The 19,835-nt window shown below is 37.8% G+C and overlaps 1 protein-coding gene and 1 long non-coding RNA gene across 2 annotated transcripts; one reads left to right on the top strand and one right to left on the bottom strand.

Annotated features, from left to right (window-relative positions):
* The first annotated feature begins 2,319 nt into the window (after positions 1-2,319).
* Positions 2,320-3,160, top strand: LOC115430813 (uncharacterized). Its single transcript, XR_003936990.1, has 3 exons — positions 2,320-2,758; positions 2,843-2,914; positions 3,001-3,160. It is a non-coding gene; the product is annotated as an uncharacterized LOC115430813 (long non-coding RNA).
* Positions 3,161-7,604: 4,444 nt separating this feature from the next.
* Positions 7,605-18,859, bottom strand: lman2la (lectin, mannose-binding 2-like a). The gene is made up of 9 exons (XM_030149288.1): positions 18,651-18,859; positions 18,117-18,235; positions 17,087-17,204; positions 16,917-16,999; positions 16,726-16,758; positions 14,527-14,688; positions 11,903-12,017; positions 11,092-11,214; positions 7,605-9,499 (listed from the first exon to the last, which is right to left on the bottom strand). The coding sequence occupies exons 1-9, from the start codon at positions 18,850-18,852 to the stop codon at positions 9,357-9,359; spliced, it is 1,098 nt and encodes a 365-aa protein (XP_030005148.1). The 5' UTR covers positions 18,853-18,859; the 3' UTR covers positions 7,605-9,356.
* Positions 18,860-19,835: the final 976 nt, after the last annotated feature.

The following is a 19,835-nucleotide window of genomic DNA, read 5'->3' as shown; positions in this document are numbered from 1 at the left end:
AACACACTCATTGTACTTCCTTCTTTCAATTTAACATAATTTCAGCGTTTTCTTGTTTCAGTTACATAATTTAATCATTTCTTGTTTGAGTTTAATATCATTTTGTAGATAGTTAAATCAATCACACTTTCGGCTAGGTCAGAGTGAAAGGAGCATCTCTTGTTTATAAAGGCTGAAGTGTTACACCCGCAACACAATGGGCCAAGGCAATCTAAGCAGCCCAGCTCTGCTGGACATTGAGAGGACACTGGTCCAGTCCATGGAAAAGACGCCTACTTGGTACGAAAAGGTCACTGACCACTTTCTTAGAAAGGAACAGAGGGCCGAATGTATGTTTAAATAACATGACAATTTTTTTTTTTTTTTTTTTGATGTAAGCCGACAATGAGCTTCCCCTGTCTGAAAGACGAGCAGCCGCCCGCCACTGATGTAGATAGTATGTTGTATCTTACGGTTGTATGTATGTATGTGTGTGTGTGTGTGCATGTACGTGTGTACACAGGTATGTGTGTGCATGTATGCAAGTTGTATGGTTTTTGACTTTACAGATTATTCAAATAAATTATATCTTGTTTGATGAATGGCTTGTGTGCCCCTCTCAATCAATACATTGTAACCTACACAACACACTTAATGAAAGCACCCACAGCAATCACTCAACATTCAAGTTTTCATCAACACTACTGACAATTTAGTTTTTTTATTATTGCAAAAAATACAATTTCTCATAGAGACAACAGGACATGGTAAGGCACTACATATATCAGCATTCACAAAAAACGTAAGGCATTAAAGTCATAATGCAATATTCATAATGATAAAACATGAAAAAAAAACAGGTATTAAAATAATAAATACATATCAGAATGCAATAGACAATTACACACAAGGCCAACACCACATACCTCTGCCTCTCCATCACAGGCAAAAGTTACACACAGTTAAGAGACCCCAGACATGGGGACATGTCCCTGTCCTACCCACTACCATACAATCGAACAACAGCTGCTCCAGCTACACTGAATCTGTTGGAGCACCACAGAAAATCAGGTACATTCAGGGAAGCATAACCAACCCTGCTACACTAGCGTTATTGAAAAGGAAGTGCTGTGTGCATCTAGTCACAGATGAGAAAAGCCCTGTCACCCCTTTTTCTGAGACCAGCTGGGTAATGTTTGTGCAAAGGTTAGGATTCTGCGCTCAGCCTTGGAAGGTTCCCATCCATTGAGGAGAGCATCACATCTACTCCCAGTTGGTTGCCTATATGTAAGAAGAATCAAAATGTTACTGACAGTAACAGAAAAAGGAGAAGAGAAAATCTTTCAAATGTGCCTTGCCAAGCTGTGAACCAAAAAAAGTGTTCTGGTCGCAAGAATCGTGGTTCTTTTCCATCATACTACATAGTGCTGGGCTTTAATTTGCTTGTTTGTACTGTTCTGATAACTATGAAAATGGTAACGAATGATACAAAACCATATTAAGTTAATGCCTTTGACTATTTCATTTCATTTTCTAGAGTTTGTACTTGAGCTATTGGCTAACTCGCTGTACAGAGTAGGACATTTCACGGCTATTGTTGTCACCATCGTAACGCATTGAAGGGAAAGCATGGCTCACAGTCTGTAGCCTATGAAAATAACTACAACAATATACACATATTTAAGATATATTCTGTAATTACAAAGCAAGCCATACCTGATTGTAGTCTCAGGAGGATGAGTGCATCTATAGACTGTTTATGTTTTGGCTCTGCGAAGGCGCTCTTTCAACGAACTACGCGATTGGCCAAAACAATTACACGAGGTAACAACATGAATTCTGATTGGATCTTATCCTGGCACACTTTTGCTCATAAAGAATTGTATATTATTCTTTACAGAGCAAACGATCAGCTGGGAAACAATCAGGCTATTCAATTTATTTTAGCAATTTGTTTTGAGAAAATCAGCTTCACAGTGAAGAGGTATCGATCAACTCGTGAATGGACTGAGATAGACTGACTTGGCCCATCACCTATATGTAGGTTATCCAAAAATCCATCTGTAGTATTTGCTCACTATTATAAAATTATCATGACTTGATCAGGAGAAGTTTGTAGGTATTACTGGTCACACAAGCAGACTGCATGAATGTAAATGTATTCAACATGGCAAACATGGTATTTCAGATATTTTATGAACATTTATTTAAATAAAATACTGAAGTTGACAATGCATCCTTGTTCGTAGTTCACCTTAAATAAATCATTCTCTTCCACACATCAAAACCAATCAGATACTCAAAAGTGCACTGTCTGCAATGTAAATGGTGTGTGACGTAGGACGTAGAGCCCAGCCCCTGGATGAAACACGTGGTTTTTAGTGGGTCCCAAAAAATATACTAGCACAGACTCCTGAGTATTGCCAATCTTGTTTCTTTGGAGGCAGACATGACCAAAAGGGGCAAAGCTTCAGGAGCACCAGTGGTAAAAGATGTGCTAATGTTAAGGTAGTTGTTAGCTTACCAACAGTAAATTGCGGTGGCCCAGAGGTGCAATAACCCAAAAAATTATCCATATGTGGCAGGAGGATTTGCTCCTCCCTTCCCCCCGTGTGCCAAATCGGCATTGATTGAAGGGAGGCGCTACCTGCCGTATATATACGCAGGTGAAACTACTCTCTCTCCTTTCGCTCTTCCTCATCAGCAGCAGCGTTGGCTGTGTGGCGTTTCTTTTTAAAATCCAGTGCAACGCTGGTGGCTGGTCGGCAAGGCTGAGAAGGTAAGCCGCTTTCAATCCACCGTGGGTCGGTTGCGCGAAAGCATTCTAGTACCTCCTCATTTATTATGTTACCATTCGTTGTAGTGCAACTGATTTCCTGAACAGCGTGTGGAAGCGTGTTTCCTTGTTGGCGGTTCATCGGGTGTGTGTACACCGGTAGGTCGCCGTTGTCCGTCTGTCGGTGCAGTTTTGTCCTTGTTGCCTGGCTCCCGGAGCTAATTATGTTCTTGTTTATGCTGCAGTGTGGTGAAGCCGGGTTTAAGGAAAAGAGTTCCACTCTGCACGTAACGTGACTGTGGAGCCGGCGGACATTCCCAGAGTCCACCACCGCCATTTCCTTCACCCTCCGAAGCACTGCTGTTCTGGCTGTTTTGACTGATTTTATGATTTTATTTTAATCTCGCATCCCTGTGTGGAGCGACACGGATGCGCCACCCCCCCTCTTCGGCGTTTTCTTTTTTTTTCATTTGGTTGATTTGTATTCCGTTGTGTTAAGTGTGTTTGTTTGTTTGTTTGTTCGGTTGTTTGTGTTATATTGAATTAGTTCCATTGAATCTTTTGTTACATTATCTTTATTTGTTTTGTGTTAGCGTATTATTGGGTTGTTTTTTTATTATAACTGTATGTATTCCATTTGTTATATTGTTTCATTGAATCCTGGTTTATTGTGTTCCTTTCTCTTTTGTATGGTTAATTTGTTTATTATACTACATTTTTTTGTTTAGTAACATTTGTTTATTAAGTTTTGTGTTAGTTGAATTTCTAGTTTATATTTTTTTCCTTTTGGTTTAGTGTTTGTCTGTTCTTAGTTGTTGTTGTGTTTTGTTTAATTTTCTGTATTATAGTTTGATTAATTGTTTTTTTCTTTACCTTAGTTGTGGGGTTGGGGGCAGCACGTGGCCTTCTTTTTTTTAATTGTTCTCTCTTCTCTTTTGAACAGGTGCTGTGGGCCTAGGGTGGCAGCGTGATCCCTGGTGGTGGAATTTTCTTCACAAAGCTTCCAGTTTTGTTGGTGTGCAGTTCACGGGTGTTGGTTTGCGGTTCCCTTCTTTTATATTTTGTTGGATCCCTGCCATAGTGGTAAGCCCCGGCCCTGTTCACCCGTATGGGCCACGTGCTAGCTTTTTAATTATTCGTTTTTTAATAGCAGTCTTTTTAATAATTATTTTGTTCAATAAATTGTTTTAATTGTAAACCGTCTGTGCCCCTGTGGTATTGTTTCTAATTCGAACCTGTGAGCCTCCTACTAATTTCCTGGGGTGCAATTCCCCAGGTGGCGTTGTCCCCCAACTTCATCCTCCATCTCTCTCTTGCCACACATATAAGAAAAAAAAGAGAACAGCCCCAAAAATTATCCACTGTAAGAAAAAAAAGAGAACAGCCCAAAAAATTGTCCACTAGCCCAAAAAAATTACCCACCAGCCCCAAAAATTGTCCACTATAAGAAGAAAAAAAAGAGAGAACAGCCCCCTTCCGTCCAGGGGGTCGGATACGGCGGTTGGTGGCAGTGACTCTAGACATGAACTGGGCCCTTCTCGTGGATCTCCCCAGCTATGGCCCACTGGAACCCGTTTGTGCAGGCCCATGGCAGGTCGCCTCGGCTGGCGCTTAGCAGGTAACTTAGAACTGGTGCAGACCAGGGAAATCCGACTGTTTAATGAAAACAAAGCACTGGTAGTCCACAAAGTTACAGTCAACTTTTTGCATTAGTATTAGCTTAGCATCAAACCTTCACACAGTGCACACAAGGGCCATTTACCAATGAAAACTAACCCCAACCATACCCTAACCCTAACCTTAACCATTTAACACCCAATTCTAACCTTAAACAGATACGGGAACCTTAATTAATCGTTTAACCACTTTGCAAACTTCACTACCGGTCAAAAGTTTTAGAACACCCCAATTTTTCCAGTTTTGTATTGAAATTCAAGCAGTTCAAGTCCAATGAACTGCTTGAAATGGTACAAAGGTAAGCGGTGAACTTCCAAAGGTAAAAAAAAAAAAAAAAAAAAAAAAAAGGTAAGGTTAAACAAAACTAAAAAATAATGTACATTTCAGAATTATACAAAAAGGCCTTTTTCAGCGAACAAGAAATGAGTTAACAACTTCAAGCAGTTCTGCAGCAATGAAGGTTGATCAAACCTCGAAAATCAAGGTGTCAGTAAGTACAGTTTTCTTCACCATCCAAAGGCACTCACACACTGGGGAAATGCTGATAGGAAGAGGTCTGGCAGACCCAAAGACAGCCCCAGACCATCACACTTCCTCCTCCATGTTTGACAGTTGATGTCACACACTGAGGAACCATCGTTTCACCTACTCGACGGCATACAAAGGTCCTGAACTGAAGATTTCAAATTTTGATTCATCAGTCCATAACATCTTCTTTCCGTCTTCAGTAGTCCACTGGCAGTGTTTCATGGCCAAGGCAAGCCTCTTTTTCTTATTCTGAAGTCTCAGCAATGGCTTTCTTGCTGCAACTCGACCCATCAAACCTGCAACTGGAAGTCTTCTGTTCACAGTTGAAACTGAGACTTGCTTATTATGACCACTATTGAGCTGTGCTTGAAGCTGTTGTCCTGTGAGTCTCCTATCACTCCAGCTGTTGACTCAGAAACTTGTTTTCTGATTATGTTGTGGCTTTGGCTCTGCTAGACCTCTTCCTGTCAGCATTTCCCCCAGTTTCTGAGTGCCTTTGGATGGTGAAAGAAACTGTACTTACTGACACCTTGACTTCCTTGGCAATTTCTCTGTAGGGAAGACCTACATTTTTAAGTGTTATGATTGTCTTTCTCTCTTCTATCATTAATTGCCTTTTCCTCACCATTTTTATAGTAACACACTACTTTGTGCAGTACAATACTGTTCAAATAATGCTCACAACAGTATGGTACCAAAGTGTGTTCCAACAGTACTTTTATGCAGACAGAGGGGGTTGGAAGGAATTAAGAAACACTGGGACACCTGTAGGAATTGGTACTAGGGCTGTTCAATAAGTTCATGGCCTCACCCAGATATACTGGTTGTTATAATACAGGATGTTACATTCTTTCGTGATGGGATAGTGATGCTTGAACATCGATGGACCAAGTGCATTGCTGTAAATGGAGATTATGTTGAAAAATAAAATATAAATTATCAGTCTGTGTTGCTCTGTTCTGGGTGAGGCCATGAACTTATTGAACGGCCCTCGTAGCACCAACTTTCAAGGCTTGATCAACCTCCATTGCTGCAGAACTGCTTTGTTAACCCATTTTTTGTTCACTGAAAAAGGCCTTTTTGTATAATTCTGAAATGTATATTATTTTACAGTGTTGTTTAACCTTACCATTGTTTTTTTTTTTTTGTTTTTTTTTTTTTACTTCTGGCACCGCTTACCTGTGTACCATTTCAAGCAGTTCATTGGACGTGAACTGCTTGAATTTCAATACAAAACTGGAAAAATTGGGATGTTCTAAAACTTTTGACTGGGAGTGTATATTAATGCAAATATTTTTGAAATAACTTTATTTTTAGCACACCAACCTCCATTTCTGGTGGGTTACTTCCTTAAAAATAGCCACATTAGCTGAAGGCCAATGCTTTTATTTTGTGTGGTGGCCTTAATTTTAAAGCAAAAGATCTTTCAGATAAACAGCGCCCCCTTATTTGAAAAGGTGGATGATGTTTTTTTTTTTCTTATAGTGGATAATTTTTTGGGCTGTTCTCTTTTTTTTCTTGTAGTGGATAATTTTTTGGGCCAGTAGATACATTTTTGGGCTGTTCTCTTTTTTTTCTTGTAGTGGATAATTTTTGGGCTATTCTCTTTTTTTTTTTTTTTTTTTTTTTTTTTTTCTTATAGTGGGTAATTTTTGGGGCTGTTCTCTTTTTTTCTTATTGTGGATAATTTTTTGGGCTGTTCTCTTTTTTTATCTTATAGTGGATAACTTTTTGGGCTAGTGGATAATTTTTGGGGCTGTTCTCTTTTTCTTATAGTGGATAATTTTTCAGGCTGTTCTCTTTTTTCTTATAGTGGCTAATTTTTTGGGCTAGTGGATACATTTTTGGGCTGTTTTCTTGTTTTTTTCTTGTAGTGGATAATTTTTGGACTGTTTTCTTTTTTTTTCTTATAGTGGATAATTTTTGGGGCTAGTGGATAATTTTTTAGGCTGTTCTCTTTTTTTCTTATTGCAGAAAATTTTTTGAGCTGTTTTTTTTTTCTTATAGTGGATAACTTTTTGGGCTAGTGGATAATTTTTTGGGCTGTTGCACCTCTGGGCCACCGTAGCAGATCACTAAACCTTTGTTTAAACTACGTCAAACATATACGTTTCAAAGTCACAAAGTTATTGTTAATAACATATGAACTAATGAACAATTAGAGTGGAGCAGGGAAAACAATAAACTTATTTAATAAATAAAACCTCCAAAAGTCTAACTTGGCACCCTGAAAAAAATTCAGTGGAGCAACACATTTGAAAAAGGCAGCACATTGATTAGATTAGAAAGGCTAAATGACTCTGGAGGGAAAACTGATAGTATGATTTTTAAAAAATTTGAGGTAAATCTATGGGAATTATGGCTTTGAGTCACCATCTAGGGGTCTTCAGCAGTAATACAGTTAAGTATACTAAATGCATTTGGCTTTACTTTGGAGTAAAATTCTATGCTCTTTGGTTAAGGTATATTTAAAACTTTTCATGACAGTTATGAATAAGGTTTAAGACCTATTTCACACTCAGTTGCTTGATTTTCATAGAGAAGTTAATGCACCTAAAAGTAACAACTTCATGACCCAATCAAATGGAATTTTCAGATGCATATTTAAAGATGTTGAAGTATAGGAATATCTCAATGACAGACAATATCAGTTTGGTCTTTAATGAGGCAGTTCAATATATATTGGATAAAAAAAACGTCAGAACATGCAGGTCAATGAGTAGAAACATGAGGCACACAGTGGACAGAATAAAAACAAGGTAGAGTGTTGTCAAAGTGCCTACAGTACAAAAAAATTATGAAGTTCTCACATGTTGCACGTGAGAAACAAAATGTGAAAGATGCATGAAAAATTTAAGAAGCTTAGAAAAATTTCCAGAACAAAACATGTCAAAAACAGCTGGCGAGGAGAAGGAGGAGGAGGAGGAGGAGGAGGAGGAGGAGGAGGATGCCTGAGGCCAGACTGCTCCATTCACTGCAAACACAGAAGGGGTATGACACATTCAACACAAGAACAAGAGGTGTTTGTTGACATAAACAGAAATTAAAGGTCATTTTGCTCAGCAGAATGGAACTGGAAAAAAATGTCATAAACTGATAAATTAACACATAAATAGTCATTTAAGTTCATTGACATCCTCAATCCACCCTTAACTGTAAATATTTTTCTCAACCTCTCAAGTTTTAAAAATACCTTAATTATTTCATAGATTTTAAACTGTGCAAGAAATCAGACTCATTCTCTCAAACACAATGATAAAATCACACATACAACATACTCTTAAAGCCTGCAAAAATTTAATCTCCCTATAGTTAAGTATTTCCCTTCAACAAACCAAATAAGTCATCAGCACATGCGTTGATAAAATGTGTAAACTAGAGCTGGACAACGTCAACATTGTTACAGTTATTTTGTTCACATTCTTAGCTAAAACACTTGAAAACACTAAATGTTTTATTTTTGATCTTGAGCAAATTCGTTTTACCATTATAATTATTTCTGTTATATTTTGAACGTTTTACCGATACATTCCTGAAATTTTCTGCCCATAAATAAGAGCTTAGAAACCACAACTAGTCTAAAAACCCAAAAACCAGAAAATCAACACTAAATTATGCAATCAGAAGCTACAGGTGTCTTTTGGTCTTGATATAATGCTTCACAGTTTTACGTTGCGTCTTTCCTGAATAATTTAAAACTACAAATAATTGGTTTTCTTCAGCTTTAAATGCCTGAACAGGTGTGTAATCACAACAGCTTTTTTGGTGATATCGCCCAGCCCTAGTGTAAATGCAAAAGGTAAAGCATCACGTAAAGAACAGTGGTAGCCATTATTCATAAAAAAACCCTTAACATGCAAACTACAGCAACCACAGGATATTCACTCTCATGTATATACACAGTCCAAATGATTGAGTACAAGATGTTTATTCTATGCAAAGAATATCAGATGCATCTTTCACCTAGATTTGGTTTGCATGTGAGGTTATTCTGTAGCTAGCTCAAACCCAGAGAGATACATTAAATATGAACATACTCGGTGAACTGAAAATTAGAGGAACAAATCTTAGATATAGCTGAAGATGACGCCATATTTATCAAATACAGCGATCACTAACAATCAAATGGAGCTGCTCAGAAGAAGTCCAGTAACAGGTGGAAATGGTAAGGCTGATTCGGCGCTAGTCAGGCAGGGGCCACGGGCAACAAAGTGTTCCTACTACTTCATGACAACCAATGGTAAAGTCGGAGAATGGCTTTTTGTAGCAGGTGATGCAACCCAATTCATCTCCTCTGTGTCAGGGTCTTTGTGTTATCGAGGCCAACAGCTGCATCTCACTTCTGTGTCCACAGACTGCGCAACTAATCACAGGTCATTTTATGTTTCTTCCCTCATCAGTAAAAGCGCTTGCGTCGGCTCTCATTCCAGTGGCTGTAGACCACCAGACCAATGACTATGAGGAAGATGCAGCCCAGCATAGAGAAGAGCACAGTTAAGAAAATAGCGATGCCACTCATCCCTTCTTCCGTCTGACCCACTGGAAGAGAAGACACAACAGTCAGAGACTTAAGGAACATTTGGACCAAGAAAAACAAGATCTGTTAAATCATTGTAAGTCAGTGATATTAGAGTCCACACCGCAACTGGACAGACTAGTTCTTCACAGCACTTTTCATGAACAAGGCATAATTTTCATTTTTAAGCCAATAGTTTGTGATTTGACCCCCAGTATGCTGGCCATATTTGGACAAAAGGGGCAGAACTACTACAGTTGCAGTAGTAGTATATTCACTGTTAGTACTGGAGTAGTAGTGATAGCAGTTATGGATATCCGATGTAGTTATTGGTAGTTATACTGGTAACAGGAGCTCTAGTTTTTAACATAGTTCAGTTTGCTGTGCATCCATGTGTCTCCCCATCTCCCTCTCTCTCTTTCTCTTCCTTTAACCCTTTCTCTTTTACCCCTTTAACTGGCCATGTCAGATGTCCATCTTTCAGAGGTGGGGTCTGCTCCAGGTTTCTCCCTGTTAAAAGGAAGTTTTTCCTCGCCACTGTCACCAAGGGTTTGCTCCTAGAGGATTCCATTGGTGTGTGAATTGGCCTAAGAGTCTGGTTTAGACCAGCTCTAAATGTAAAGTGTCATCAGATAACTTTTGTTATGATGTGGCGCTATATATGTAAAATTTGACTGATTGAGTGATTGAACTACAGGAGCCTGTGGGGTCAGGGAGTAGCTAATGCTAAATACTAGTTTATGGACTCAGGAAAATGGTAAACTTTGTCTAGCAGTATGTAACAAAGCAATTTTACTGTCTTATTAGTGGAACCTATTAAAGGCAGCTACAGTAGAGCTGTGTCAAGAAAAAAGTTTTAGTTAAATAAACTGATAGTATGACACAGCAAACCTGTCCATCAAAGCCTAACATGAAAGACAAAGCTTCTATTTGCCCTGAGATCTGATTGACAGAAGAAAAATGTATACATGGACCAAATCAGTTAATAGAAGATCTAAACAAGACGACTGGAAAGACTGATGAAAAACATTAATGACTTAGTAATTGAGACAAGTTCTATGTAAGATTATGGGAGTCAGGGTCTTTTGGAGCCAATTAGAGCCAAACCCAGTAGGTGCCAGTGATATTACAACTTCAAGATACTCCTGTATTGGCTTCATTTTGGTCAGGATCATTTGACATCTCTTCATAGTTGGTCAAAGCTCTTGTCCATCTAATGTCATGTATTCTGGGCAGGTAAAAATATTTAAAATGACAAATTGGCTTATGTCAGTTTGCTATTTTCTATTTATTTTGTTCTTGTTATGTATTTCCCTTTTATATCAGAAAGCCAAAAAATCCTCATTATACATACAAATATAGATACATTTATGTTGTAATGCTGCACCAACTTTACTACTTCTGTGCCCACACAGCGACAGGCAGTGATGGAAGCTATGATTCCCAGATTACAAACCTAGTTTACCAACCTGTTAGTAACCTGAACCTGAACCTACCTCTCACAAGCATGTAAACCTTGACCCACAGTTACTAATGTGTAAACTGAAAACGCAAATGGCAGACAGAATGAAGACAAAGTGGAAAATATTGTATAAATATGTTGAGCATCTCTTACATCTGAGTAGTTCCATGTTGTCTACACTAGGTATAGTTATTTCCTCTTCCTCCTCTTCTTCCTCTTTTGGACTCCGCAGCACTGTCAGTTGGTATAGTTTCAAGGAGATTATATCATGATTATCTGTAAAGAAAAACAAGAGAAAATGATAGGTTGCATTCTTTCACTGTACACATAAAACTACACTGATACTCTGGCTATTTTAATATTAACATTTCATCTGGTGGAAAAATGTGTCTTCCACAAGCAACAAAAGTACACATTAGACCTAAGTCCAAATAACATGGCTTAGTTAGTTGGTGGAGGTAACTAACTGTTTTAGTGGGACAGGTAATGATAACAGGGAAGGGATAAAATCAGTATAAATGCAATGTACAAAACCGATGGGGGTGGGGGTCATCTACCTCTTTTAAAAGTGATATTAACTCAGCTCCACTTTCAAACATATTAAGTCACAGCAATGCACCTTAACTCTGGATCACATCTCCTATAAAATGCAAAAAGAAAAAGTGGTCTATTCAGAGCTCTACTCTATAAGCACAGTGGGACCACATGGTAGTCCTGTGATTATACACCAAAGAAAACATAATTAGAAAACATTATATTCTATTTCCATAATTAGACCCCCTGCCATTGTTACACAAAGAACATTTAAAATTATAAAAATGCAGACATTCCCACCACTGTTTCTGTATCTAAGCTTACTAGTGTATTTAGTGTTGATCACAGAGACAATAAATATACAGTGAAGTAAGCCTTTGATGCAATAGTCAGTCATCTACATGCTGGTTAGAATATGTAACCACTTTACCTGAGAGATCTCCAGTGATGGCTGAAGCTCCAAAGTAGTAACCCTGAGGCAGTCGGACTCCGGGGATATCCAGGCAGTCCCTCCACTCATGCTGACCATCAATGTCTATCATCACCTGGTAAGCAAAGGCATCACTCACAAGGGCTGGTTTAAACCTTTGATTATCCATTCAGCAGGAATATATTACCCAAGTAAATACTAGATCCGATCCTTTCTCTGTTTCTGCTCATGCTTTTTTCATGTAAAGGTAAACAACAGGACACATGACTACTTTCCAGGAGTGACAGAAACATGTTGACAGGAAACTGGTCTGTGGCTGATATAAGCTTTAGGTTAAAGCCTTTAGATGATTTAAGGATTGGTGGCATGAAGGCTAGTCATAATAACATAAAAAATAGGACCAATGGCCCTGTAGCTTACCGGCCAAATTAAAAGCTTTGGGAAATGTATCCAGATGCCATTTATTATCACCCAGTTATGTGTACTTATTATATTACAGAAATAGCCCATGTTTTGGTCATATTCCAATCAGATCTGTAAAAAATTCAAATTCCAACTTGATATCATTGATACTTATTGATTTATTGTATCAATCCACTTCCTATCTCTTATAATGGGAAAATTTGTCAAAGTGGCACCAAATCCAGAATCAGATCCGGATTGAAATAATTTCAATACCTTGTGTTGACATCATCATAAAGAAGCTGTATACCAAGTTTGAAGTCAATCAGAACTGTAGTTTCGGAGAAAAAGATGATTGAATTTTTTTCCCCATAAGAGCCCATGTTAAATTTTCCGTAAGTTCCCGGATCCAGAAGAAGATCCTGATCAGCATGTGGCCATTATGTTTTGGTCATCTCCCCATCACGGCTGTACTGTAGAAATTTACACTTGATATCATTTATATTTACTGAGTTATTGCACCGATCCACTTCCTATCTCTTATAATGGAGAAATTTTTCAAAGTCGCACCAAATCCAGACTCATATTCGGATCCTAATAATTTCACTAACTTTTGTTGACATCTTCATAAAGAAGCTGTATACCAAGTTTGAAGTCAATCGGAATTGTAGTTTCGGAGAAGAAGACGATTGAAATTTTTGTAACAGATGATGACAGACGACGACGGACACCGCATGATGACAATAGCTTACGGCCTGTCGGCCGGTAAGCTAAAAGGGAAATATTTTTCCCAGAACCATTTTGAGAGTAGGGGTAACATAACTTTAAAAATGCGAACAGAGTAGGAATTAAATGCTTTGGGCATGTAAATGTTCATGTTATGGGAACAGCGTCTTTGACTATGTTTACATCCATACTAGTATGCTAGTTATGAGGCGAATCAGAGAAATCTGGATACTCATATCCCTGTATATATGATAAATACAAGTATCCCGGTTGCTGCTGCTGTTTGTATACAGCCTGTGATGTTTACAATATAACATGTTAATTTAAGATGACATTAAATTTCTCATGGCTACAGAAAATTAGGTTTATATCAGATTTAACTATTAAATGTTAATATCGTGTTGTGGATTTTTCTTTCCAATATTCATCTGCTGCCAGTAATGAGAGACAAGATCAACAGGTAAACATGTCCTCCAGCTGTCATTCTGTCACTGTCACCATGTAGGACAAAGAGGAGGATGAAGGTCCACAGCTGTGACTGTGACATAATAGATATCAGTGAGTAGTTTTTATGTTGATCCAAATATTTAATGTTTCTATAGTGTTTTCCACCATGGCTTTACAAATAATAAGCTTTCGGATTTTTTTCCCCATGCAATCTGGTAAATGTTTTTATAATTTTATTACTGAAAGACAAAAGTCTGTGCCTTTATCCCTTCTGTGGTGACATCTTTCATTGCCTCGGTCATGTTTGTATTTCTGTTATGTCATTTTGCTCCTGTGCAATAATCTGCAACTGTCAGAAAGTGGGATAAGATGTATACTTATAACAGCATCCCTGATACTATCAGGGTTAAAGTAGTTAAAGTACCTAGGTTTCTTACTGAAATATACTGAAATCAGGATACAATGTTTACATGACGAGATACTTACACTGATGTGCATGAACACAGTGGATGTAACAGCTTAAGATGAATTTTCTGATCAGAATTATTTTGATCGGACTATAGAAATATTATTGACAAATACTGATTATAAATACCTGACTTGATATTCCTATAGAGAACTTTGGTCAAAATAAAACTTACAAGATCTGCAGATTTCAACATCCCTCTGACTTTCTGAAGACCTTTTTAACACCATTCAACTTAAAACTCATTTGTAAGTGCAGAATCATATTGGGTGATGATAAGTGTTTGGCAGCAAAGACCTGTGAAAATCATGTCTGATCATCTTCAATCAATAAATCAATCAATCAAATTTTATTTATATATAGCGCTAAATCATAACAAAAGTTATTTCATGGCACTTTACATATAGAGCTGGTTGAAATCGGACTCTCAAGCCACTTTACAGAACCCAACAGAATATTGAGGACTAAATGGTCTTAGACTTGTTAAGGACCTGCAGAGAGCCATGCAGAAACAGAGCTCTTATGTTCTGAGCAGCATTGTTACAGAATTTAACTAAAGACAAGTGATCAACGCATCTCCTACCGTGAGCCTACGGCGGACGTATCGGATGAACAGGAAGGTGTCATGTTTGAGATTGCGCACCATGGCATTGCAGCCACCCAGCTCTGTAGGGCGACCGTCCCGCTCGTGGTCATAGCTGATGGTGCCGTTCCCCACCATGGCCAGAACGAAGGGGAAAATCCTCTTGTGGTCACAGATGGAACAGAAAGGAGGCAAAGATTTGATTATCATATGTCACTACAGCAATGATAATGATGCTTGTCACAATTTTCCTGAACTGCCTACATTTCCACTGATACTTAAATGTTGTAACTTGCATAATTACAAGCTTTCTTTATGGTACTACTGACTAGTTCAAATAATTTTTACATGTACACTGAACAAAAATATAAACGCACCACTTTTGTTTTTGCTCCCATTTTTCATGAGCTGAACTCAAAGATCTAAAACTTTTTCTGTGTACACACAAGGTTTATTTCTCTCAAATATTGTTCACAAATCTGTCTAAATTTGTGTTAGTGAACACTTCTTCTTTGCTGAGATAATCCATCCACCTCACAGGTGTGGCATATCAAGATGCTGATTAGACAGCATGATTTTTGCACAGGTGTGCCTTAGGCTGGCCACAATAAAAGGCCACTCCAAAATGTACAGTTTTATCACACAGCACAATACCACAGATGTCACAAGTTTTGAGGGAATATGCAACTGGCATGCTGACTTCAGGAATCTCCACCAGAGCTTTTGCCTGTGAATTGAATGTTCATTTCTCTACCATAAGCCATCTCCAGAGCTGTTTCAGAGAATTCATGAAGAAGACTGTGCGAGGAAAATGGTGGTCACACCAAATACTGACTAGTTTTCTGACCCCCCTGGACCACCCAATACAGTAAAACTGCACATTTTAGAGTGGCCTTTTATTGTGGCCAGCCTAAGTCACACCTGTGCAATAATCCTGCTGTCTAATCAGCATCTTGATATGCCACACCTGTGAGGTGGATGGATTATCTCAGCAAAGGACAAAGGAGAAGTGCTCACTAACACAGATTTAGACAAATTTATGAACAATATTTGAGAGAAATAGGCCTTTTGTGTACATAGAAAAAGTTTTAGATCTTTGAGTTCAGCTCCTGAAAAATGGGAGCCAAAACAAAAGTGGTGCGTTTATATTTTTGTTCAGTGTATATTTAATTAGTCATTTAAAGTGGCCATGATGACGCTTGAATAAAAAAAAAAAAAACATCTCAAAGACCAATGGGAGAGTCTATTAACTTAACCCATACAGATCCAGCGCTACTTTTGTGGCACTGGGACTTTAAGTGATTTATCATCTTATATTATAATGTTATCCTTTGTATTTTGTGTTTTATTTCCAGCAAAAATCTGGTATTTTTCCTGTATTTACTCCAGTGATCATGTAGATGTTCATAAAAGCTCAGATTATAGTTGAGGGTTATTATGTCAAAAACATAGAAACCTGAAGAAAAAGTGACTTTTTCAGCAAAACATAACATCAACTGAACATAAACCAAGTGTCTCCATCTACTGTCATTTAGCAAATTCCATAGGTTTTACTGGTGAATCAATGTTGCTGAAAATGATGGTGTTTTCATATTCTCTACAAAGCCTCTGAATGTCAAAATGGGTCATATCTGATGACCATGAAAGCATGACAAACTGTATTTTATACCAATTATTTACATGTATTGATAGGATTAGTGAATTAAGTGGTATTACACATTTTACATCAGTAGATGGTTTTGGATGCCATTGGCTGTTTGGGTCTCTATAGGTTAAGTATCCAACATACTTGTACATTATTTATTTATTTTTTTTTTAAATTTTGTGATATATAAGGCAAAAATAAATGTGTTTGGAATTTGTCACACCACAGAACCATGTGTTATTAATCACTCACAACAAAATCTTCAAGTATTTACATTTCAAAATCATTACAAAGTGAGCAAGATTCTGTGCTCTGAGATACAAAGACACAATTCTGCTTAAGGTTTATGGTAGACTGGGTTGGTCTCTCTTGTGTAATCTCTATTTTATTTTATTTATTTATTTATTTTACCTTTATTTAACCTGGAAGTCCCATTGAGATTAGAAATCTCTTTTGCAAGGGAGACCTGGCCAAGGTAGCAGCCATACAAAGTCCAAACAATACAAAACACATACATATTGGTGTCCACATACAACACATACATTACTGGTTACCTGTGTGCGAGGAGTGTATCTCTTCTTCTGTGCCTGTTTCCAAGTGGTTGCACAAAAGAACACAAAGACCCTGTTACACATATCTTAAAAGCACTTTGCCTCTAGGTTACATTTGTCCATTAAAAACTGTTAATGGCCACTGAACTCAAACTCAAACCAGCTGAAATCTGAGTGATCTCACTGAAACTTACCTCTAGGTGTTTCTCCTCGTTAGGATATGTATCCACAAACACACCCAAACCTGTAAAGTTATCCTTATTTCCAAAAACAGGACCTGTGATTGAGTATGATTATGCAATGTTAATAAGACCAAAAAAGTTTCTTACTGTGGTGGGATGGAGTTAAATATGGTTTAGTTTACCTTTCTGCATGCGTTCTTTAGTGTACCAAATAGCCAGGCCGTCACCATTCAGATTCTTCTTTCCTTGCCCGTGAATTTTAAAGTGCACTTGCATCTCCCAGTCTTTAAGATGGCAAGGCTAGAAACACAACATGTTAAAAGGGACATGTATTTGGATGTATTGCACAGTTTGTCCTGCTTGTTTTAAACCATAAGTGCAGATAGTAACATGGGGTTTAAAATGTGTAAAGTGGAGAAAAATATGGATTCATAAAAACATGGGCTGTTTAACAATTAGGTAAACAAGCCAGTGGTAGCAACTGAAAAAGTGGAAACCTTAGGTCATTATTAGTGGTTTGTTTGCTAGTTTCTACCCACTTCTGTGGACTTTGTGGGCTGCAGAAAATCTACCTTATGATGCAAACTTTGGTGAATCACAGGTGTTTTAGGCTGGTATGGATTTTACATAAGTGGCTAACAGCTCCTATTACTGATCACTGTTCAGATTCAGTCAGACGTGACTTGACAGAAGGGGGAAATGTTTTGTTGCTTTCTTATAATGATGTGAAACGCTGTGAGATTAACCAATTTTTATATAGTGTGATAGGTTATAATTTAAAAGTCCACTGTGGTGATATTTTGGATTTAGTGACACTGAGCAAAGAGGTATGCTATGTAAAACATGTAAAGTCACCACATTAATACCTAGTTTATTAAAAGTTTTTACTTTTTTTTTTTTTTTTTTTTAAATAATAGTTTAAGTTTGGGTGTTTGGGTTGGATATAAGACACACTTCAAAGAGTTTAGTAATCTGTGCATTCTCCTCTTCGTAAGATTCCTCTATAATTGCAAAATAACATTTTCATCAAATTGTGAAGTCCAAATTTAGCAAAAACTGTCAGTTATTTTAATCACTAGTTTTGTCCCTTTCCATCATGATTCACAAAATCCCACAATACCTAAAATCCTTTATTTTGAACCTGGATAAACAACAGCTCTTAGACAGTGATCCTAGTGATGCCTGTCAGTTTTCAGATACATTTATACTCACGATGCGGCTCCATACTGCCCCCTGTCTGCTCTGCATGTCAGGTGTGAGGCGCACCTGTTCAGTGGTTACCATGGCATCCCCCATCAGTTCCCAGTGGGAGGAGCCTAGAGATCCCACACCTGAGCACACATAATGGTACCATCATTATAACTCAAGCTGACAAAGCACAATACAACTGAACCTGTCAAAACCGTCTAAATCACTACAGGCCACCATTTCTGTTGACAGAGCATTGATGTGAGCAAATACAACATGATAAAACAAACTCAAAAAGGCGTTTAATGACGTAAAACACCATAGAGAAAGATGAGCGAGGTACATGTATAACATTATAGCTTATTTTGTTGTCTGTCACGACTACAAGAACACTCAAACAGGAGAATGAAAGCGGTTGAGGACAATTTTAAACATTTCCGAAAAGGCACACTTCACGTCTGATCTCATTTCATGGATAAATGAAGTATTCTAGAAACATCTGTCCCTGAGCAGCAGCATTACTCTTCCACTCAGCTGTTATAATGGCTTATTGAATACCTTGGTAAGGCTTGGACAGGGAATACTCCCGCTTCAAAAATTCCTCCATCTCGTGGTCATCGTCGGCAAAACACCGTCCGAAGGTAAAAATAAGAATAACCAAAGTGCAGTATGTTTTAAAAGGCATGTTTTTACGCCTGAGAAGTACATCAAACACTGATTTAGAGTGTGTCAAATTATCGCTAGTGCTGGCGGCGGCCATCGTAGGTCAAAACTCATCCCACTGTCATGCCAGCGACCTTCCTATTGGGTCACTGTGTTGCATGGCTTATCACCATTGGTCCGTTTGAATGTCAATCAGAATATACGCCTATCATTGGTTCTATTGTTTATAGTGGAGTAAGAATGAATTAAATTGTTAGTGTGACATTGCAAGAGAGGTATAAGACGCCAAATTATTAAATGTAAGCAGTCTTTATCTTATTGCCGTCTTCATTATTTGTAAAACCGACAAGCAGGTGTTTTCTGCTGCATGCATGTTTGTTTTATACGTGTTTCCAGAACAATCTGCAACTGCATCTGATATAGTGTAGTCTATACACACACCCATACATAAGGTCATAGGGAGACCTTGTGTATGGTTTTTCCTAGATGCACAGGATACAGTGAGGAGATCTGAGAAGTTTGAGGCAGCATTTCAGAACATTAAAAAAAAAAAAAAAAAAAAAAAAAAAAATTATGGTGTATAAACACAGTGGTTTGTATTGTCTCATAAATAGTGAAACAAATATGTCCACTGATGAAATCCGTATCATTCCCTCATGTATTCATTCAGCTATTCATGAGTGAATAAAATGTAGAATAGAATAGAATCTTTATTTGTCACATGACACAGACAAAGCCAGTGAAATGGGATCTGCAACAGCCCCGGTTGTGCAAAAAACAGGTGTAAATAAAATAAAAAATAAAAATTGGCATCTAAAATATAAATCATAGTAAAAATAACAATAGGAGAAATACAATATACTACATACAAGAAAGCAATGTACATCGCTCAGTCAAAGCTAAAACTTTTACTGTATTATAATGTGTGTCTTAGTGTGTATGAATGTGTGTATGTGTGTGGGGTGGGATGTTATGTGGGTAGTGCAAAGTTCAGAGTCCGTGCAAAGGTACTTGCAGAAGTCACTATACTGAATAAAATCACACTAGAAACGCATCTAAAATGTCAGGACCCCCAAAGCA

Source organism: Sphaeramia orbicularis, chromosome 12 (genome assembly GCF_902148855.1).
Source record: "Sphaeramia orbicularis chromosome 12, fSphaOr1.1, whole genome shotgun sequence".
Classification (NCBI taxonomy): domain Eukaryota; kingdom Metazoa; phylum Chordata; class Actinopteri; order Kurtiformes; family Apogonidae; genus Sphaeramia; species Sphaeramia orbicularis.
Note: the sequence above shows the minus strand (reverse complement) of the source record. Positions and strands in the feature narration are given on the sequence as shown.

Excerpts from the sequence above, each read along its gene's own strand:
- lman2la (XM_030149288.1), bottom strand. The coding sequence starts at position 18,852 with ATGGCCGCCGCCAGCACTAGCGATAATTTGACACACTCTAAATCAGTG. Across the intron at positions 17,205-18,116 it reads GGGCAGTATGGAGCCGCATC|CCTTGCCATCTTAAAGACTG; the intron begins GTGAGTATAAAT and ends TTGTGTTTCTAG. Across the intron at positions 11,215-11,902 it reads CATCACTGGAGATCTCTCAG|ATAATCATGATATAATCTCC; the intron begins GTAAAGTGGTTA and ends TTTTCTTTACAG.